Source organism: Chlorocebus sabaeus, unplaced genomic scaffold (genome assembly GCF_047675955.1).
Source record: "Chlorocebus sabaeus isolate Y175 unplaced genomic scaffold, mChlSab1.0.hap1 unalloc_scaffold_114, whole genome shotgun sequence".
Classification (NCBI taxonomy): domain Eukaryota; kingdom Metazoa; phylum Chordata; class Mammalia; order Primates; family Cercopithecidae; genus Chlorocebus; species Chlorocebus sabaeus.
The window spans coordinates 251,560-257,559 of NW_027326902.1; the positions used below are offsets into that span (position 1 = coordinate 251,560).

Consider the following 6,000-nt stretch of genomic DNA (forward strand, 5'->3'; position numbering starts at 1 on the left):
ATCTAGAAGACATTCATTGTAAGGCACAAGATTTTTCTACAAGATTTTCCAATGTTTTTGTTTGACAATTCCAAATACTTCTCAAGAAGAAGGCATTTCTCTTGAGGAAAATGCCTGCTGACATACAGTCTGTAAATGCGGATGCCATCTGTAACCATGTTTTTGTTGATAATGAACTCTTGACATTTGCCCACCAAGAAATTCTGTAAGTCACCTATAATGTACATGGTAAGATGTATACATCTTAATTCAATTGAAACAGAGAGAAATAAAATTTCCATTTCAGAGGAAAAAAGAAGACTTTACCATGTGAACCCCTGAGGCTTCCTCCGAGGATGTCTGTTCTGGCACATCCTCCTCCAGATCTTCCAGGTTACCTGGGAAACAGAGTCACTATAAGCACATGAGCTCCACTGACTGAATCCCTCAGGTGGTCTTGGAGTTGTGGACCCGGGGCTGGCGTGTGTGGAAAGGTGTGTTCACAGCACAGGCTCAGCCTCTGCCGGTCCATCCTCCATGGTGGTGAGGGAAGGCAAGTGGTGAAGGAAGGCATCAGGAAGGCCACAGAAGACAGGGCCTTGGTCCTCTAGCTAAGGCAACCTCTTGCACATGAACTAACCCATCTCAAACAGGGCCCACCACACAGTGTTTCCCTATAGGGCTCCTCCTTCCTAATCTGACCTGAGCTAATTTGCCCTCCCTTCTTGATCCCCTTGAGATCATTTTCTTCGCAGGATCCACATGTCCTGTTGCTGTGTTTTTCATCGCTTCTAGAAAAAAATTTTTTTTTTTTTTGAGACAGACTTTTTCTCTTGTTGCCCAGGCTGGAGTGTAATGGTGTGATCTCGGCTCACTGCAACATCAGCCTCCCAGGTTCAAGCAATTCTCCTGCCTCAGCCTCCAGAGTAGCTGGGATTACAGGCATGTGCCACCATGTGCAGCTAGTTCTGTATTTTTAGTAGAGACTGGGTTTCTCCATGTTGGTCAGGCTGGTCTTGAACTGCTGACCTCAAGTGATTCGACTGCTTTGGCCACCCAAAATGCCCGGCCAGAACATTTTAAACAAGATAAAAAGCAACATTTCTTGAAAGAAGAGATTTAATTCTAGCCAAAATGTTCTATGCATTCAGTAACGTTTTGTTTTAAAGAAGACTAAATCAAGATGAAAACACTGAATTATCCTACCATTTAAACATGACCCCTCCTTGGCCTGTGATGTTTGTCCTTCTGCTCTTCCTGTCAATGTGTTTGTGTCATGGGGTCCGCTGCTGCTCATGCTCACACTGGCCCCAGGACTGGGACAGCACTTCCTGGGGGGCAGCAGGCGGGGGTGCTGACCCTTTCTAACCCAGTTGTGCAGAAGATTCCAGGAGAGGAGATGGGCACCGGAATAACAGCCAACAGGCTCCTTGAAATTTTGTTAGGTCCTGTGTCTTGGGTATGTGTGATACTGAATTGGAACATGTCTAATGTTTGTGGTGATGATCTCATTAAATACAATAGAATGTCCCTGAATGTTCCTTGCTTTTGACCAGGAGGTGAGGAATACCCCATCACTTAAGACCAAATGCCTGGCAACTCTCTCTGTATGTTTCATACTAACGACCGCACCAAAGTCCATTGTACAATGAACCTACTCAAACTCTGGTTCAGCTGACCATTGAGACCATTCTATTGTGGTACACAGTGCTTGAGATCTTTATAGGCCAACACACTTCCACATACACACACAGATGCTAAAGATTCTCTGACAGGGTGACAAGTTACACCAGGGCCACGTGATAACTTCAGACTAGTAGCCCACAGCATCAACCTTCCACCCATTCCTGAGTTCATCTATGCCATTTCCATTTAGGAGACCAAAAGCCTGAAAATTTATCTCTACATCATCTCCATGTGATGACTAGGGATATTAAACTTAACCTTCCACTACAGCTGTGGTGAGGAATGAATGGGTTGATTTTTGGAAAGTGCAGTGGTGATGAAATTTTGGTTTCAGAGTATCAATCTTTGTGTTGTGCTTTGCACATGGGAACATATTTTCTGGGGAAAAGCACACAAACTCGCAGAGATATTCACAATCACTCCACATTGACTCATTCCTCCATACTTCCCAACCCTGATGCCCAGCACACTCTTCTCTCCAAATGACACTGTGCCTTCCAGGCACTAGAGTCAATAGTCACATTTCTTGACCGGGTTCTTCACTTTTTAAGACAAAATTGCTTGAATCACATTTCTGGCAGGAAGTTCAAACCAGAGTGGCTCTCCAGAAAAATGAGGCAAGAAAGTGTCACCTGTGTCAACACTAGAATTTTTCCTCGGCATAGGGGTGATCCCAGAATACGTACTGTTTGTCTGTGTGGCTTCGTTCACCTGCATTTAGAGAAAAATAAAACACTGTAAGGGTCAGACCGTGCCGTGTCCTGTGTGTACAGGTTTTTCTTTTCTTTTCTTTTTTTTTTTTTTTGCTGGAATCTTACTGTCACCCAGGTTGGAGTGCAGTGTCATGATCTCGGCTTACTGCAACCTCCGTCTCCTGGGCTCAACTGTTCCTGCTCCCTCAGCCTCCCCAGTAGCTGAGATTACAGTTGCCGGTCACCATGCCTGGCTAATTTTTGTATTTTTAGTAGAGATGGGGTTTCACCATACAGGTCTTTTCTTTACTGGTGATATTAGAAAAGCAGATGGGAGACAGTGGTTGAGGCAATGGTCCCAAAATAAAGTCTAGAAGACACTTCTGGAAAGGCACAAGATTTTTATGCAAGACGTTTAAGACTGTTTTGGTTGTACAGTCACAATGTTATAAGAAGAAAGCTTTTTCCCTAAAAAAATTTATTTCTACCATATAGTTCGTAACTGAAGGTATCATCTAAGAATGCTATCTGAGATCATTTTTCTTTTTTTTTTCTTTTTTTGAGACAGAGTCTCACTCTTGTCACCCATGTTGGAGTGCAGTGGCGCAATTCCCGCTCACTGCAAGCTCCACCTCCTGAGTTCACCCCATTCTCCTGCCTCAGCCTCCCGAGTAGCTGGGACTACAGGAGCCCGCCACCACGCCTGGCTAATTTTTTGTATTTTTAGTAGAGACGGGGTTTTACCATGTTAGCCAGGACGATCTCGATCTCCTGACCTCGTGATCTGCCCGCCTCGGCTTCCCAAAGTGCTGGGATTACAGGCGTGAGCCACTGCACTCAACTGAGATCATTTCTTACCTGGTAATGAACGCTCACATTTTCCCACCAAAAAATTCCGTAAGTCATCTATGATGTACACAGCAAGATTTTCGTATCTCATTTCAAATAAAATAAAAAGAACCAAGAGCAACAAAATTTCCATCTCAGAAACATAAAGAAGAACTTACCACGCGAGCACCTGGGACATCCTCAGATGAAGGCTCCCGCGCCAGGTCCTCGTGATCTAGAAAACACAGAGTAGCTGTCAGCATGTTGGTTCCACAGAAGGAATCCCATAGGCAGCGTTGGGTGCTGGGGACAGGGGGATGGCGTGTGTAAAGGAGGTGAGTTAAGGGGAGAAACTTGGCTGCCACTGGGATACCCTCCTTGGTGATGAGGGAAGGCAAATGAGACCATCAGGAAAGCCACAGAAGTCAGGGCCTGGTTCTCTGGCTCAGCCACCTCCCCACTGTGAAATAGGCAGTGTTCACACAGGGCAGCACACAGATGCACTGCTGATTCCATGACAGTGTCCCATCACACCTTGTGTGTTTTTGAGGCCTGGTAAATTTCCTTTTGTTGTTCAAATGTTATAATGTCATTTATCTTTCCTGGATATACACATGTTCCTCCTGCACTTATCATTCATTTTAGTGGCTTTAAAATCAATATGTGGCCAAAATACATCATATTTATTATTTTAATAATCAAGTGCACACTTCAGGGTCATCAGTGCCATTCACACTTCTGTGCAGTTAAGTTAAACATAATCCAAATCCAGATGTCTTACTTTCCACCTTAAGAAACTAGAGAAAAAAGTGTAGTGTAATGTAAACCAGACAACCCCCCTCCCCCAAAATATAATAATATTTGCAGAAATCAATGTGATAGAAATAACAAAATAAACAAAGAAACTCAACAAAACCAAAAGCTGCTTCTTAGAAAAGATCAATAGAATTGGTAAACCTCCAACCAGGCTAAACACAAAGAAAATATATATTAACACTGTTTGATGAAACCAATGGGCTATTGTTCACTGATAAGAATTATTAAGCTGTTAAGCTTCAAAAAGATACAAAAGATCTTACATGTATATTGCTAAGTAAAATAAGTTAGTCATAAGCAGCTACATACTACATGATTCCAACTCTATGAAATTCTGGAAAAGGAAACCTATAGAGGCAGTAAAATCATCCATGGTTGGCAGGAATCCTCAGAAAAGGAGAGAGGAATCAGTAGGTGCAGCTCAGGTCATGTTTAGGATGTGAAATTATTCTGTCAGGGTGACAAAGGACATTGTGAGTTTGTCAGAACCCATAGACTGGACGACACGGAGTGAACCTTGATGCTCACCCCAGACTTCTGTTCATAAGAATGTGTCACTATTGGCTCAGCCATTGTTATCACACTCACATAAGATGGGATCACAAAACTGAGGAAGGTGGGTATATGGAAATTTTCGGTACCACTTCCTCCACTTTTAGGTTACTTCCAAACAGTTTGAAGTGATGTCCATCACTTTACAAACCTGGCAACACTGTCTCAGAAAAAGATCCTTGTTAGTTAATGTTTAACAATCAGCAAAATGTCTACAATTTGCACTGAGATGTTCTTTACTATTAAAAGGAAACCCAAACCAGGAATGGAAATACACCTTTACTGCTATAGTTGCAGCACTAGTGACTAACTTATACATTTAAACATGTACACGTGAAACAAAGAATATAGTGTAGCAATTTTACAATTGTCTGAAATATGACACTGAAGAATCTAGAAATCCTATCGTGAATGAACTGAACGACTGAGTTTCCACGGTACCTTCCATTGGTTCAACTCTAGGGCGCACACAGCTGGGACACCAGCAACGGAGGCTTCGCTTCTTACGCCTGTGGCGGCGGACGGAGGACTCCCTGGGCACCCCAGGACCCGCTCTTGGATCTTTAACAGAACATGCTGGGAAGTGAATTAAAATAAAGACAGCTGTTGATATCTTGCTGCAGAAGATCAGAGAAATGAGTCATTATTTATTCACAGCTTAAATGTTTGATCCCATTGTTCGTCATCTGCAGAGCAAAGTCCCCTGAATCTGAGTTTGGCTTCAGAAAGGACTTGCACTGTGGGTTGCACTTACAACGGGGCAGGCAAATGCCTGTACTGAGATGAGACGTTACAGAAAGGCAGATTGGACTGACCGAGAGCGTAGGGTCTGGTGCAGAGAATCTGAGCTCCAGGACTTTTGAGAAGCTGCCAGAACCTGAGGAAGTTCTATAGACCCCTCTGTGCCTCCAATCCTTAGTCTGAATGTGGAAATGTTGATAATAGCCCATGTTATGTTAAAAGGGTAAAAACAGCTAAACGGACCAAAAGCCTTAAGACGGGTGCTTCCTAAGTGCCATAAAGTGTTGAATTCAATTATTTCATGTCTGCAAGAACAAGTCAGGCCCTTGGTAGTGGTTAACAGAGAAGGCACTTGGGGGACTCCAGGGCAGTGGAGGGTAAAATTCTCTTCATTCTTGACATGTGTCTCATGCTTTAGAACTCGTGAAAAGTTTCTGTTTGAATTTCCTGTGGGGCCCACATCAGCTCAGAGAGATGGGCATAGCAGGGGCTGCCACTCAGAGTTGACAGTTCAGAGAAGTGAAATGAAGAGATTTGAAGCGACCTGCCCAGAGTCCCAACACTGACCAATGATAGATCTGAGACAGGAATTTGGTTGATTTTCTGGGGATAGAGATCCCTGAACACCTGAGCCCTCTAAATCATGGCCCGGACCCTGGACCTGGAGCTCTTTCCACTCCCTTTCTCAATCCTCCTGCACCAACGG

The 6,000-nt window shown here is 43.7% G+C and overlaps 1 protein-coding gene across 1 annotated transcript in view; it reads right to left on the reverse strand.

The window, feature by feature from the left end:
* The window catches only part of LOC119624823 (protein FAM153A-like), a 64,799-nt gene extending 63,573 nt beyond the window's left edge, over positions 1–1,226 (reverse strand). Inside the window, exon 1 of the mRNA XM_073013966.1 lies at positions 307–1,226. Coding sequence (XP_072870067.1) covers positions 307–309 — 3 coding nt within the window. The 5' untranslated portion in view covers positions 310–1,226. The remainder of the gene's footprint in view (positions 1–306) is intronic.
* Between the last annotated feature and the right edge of the window lie 4,774 nt (positions 1,227–6,000).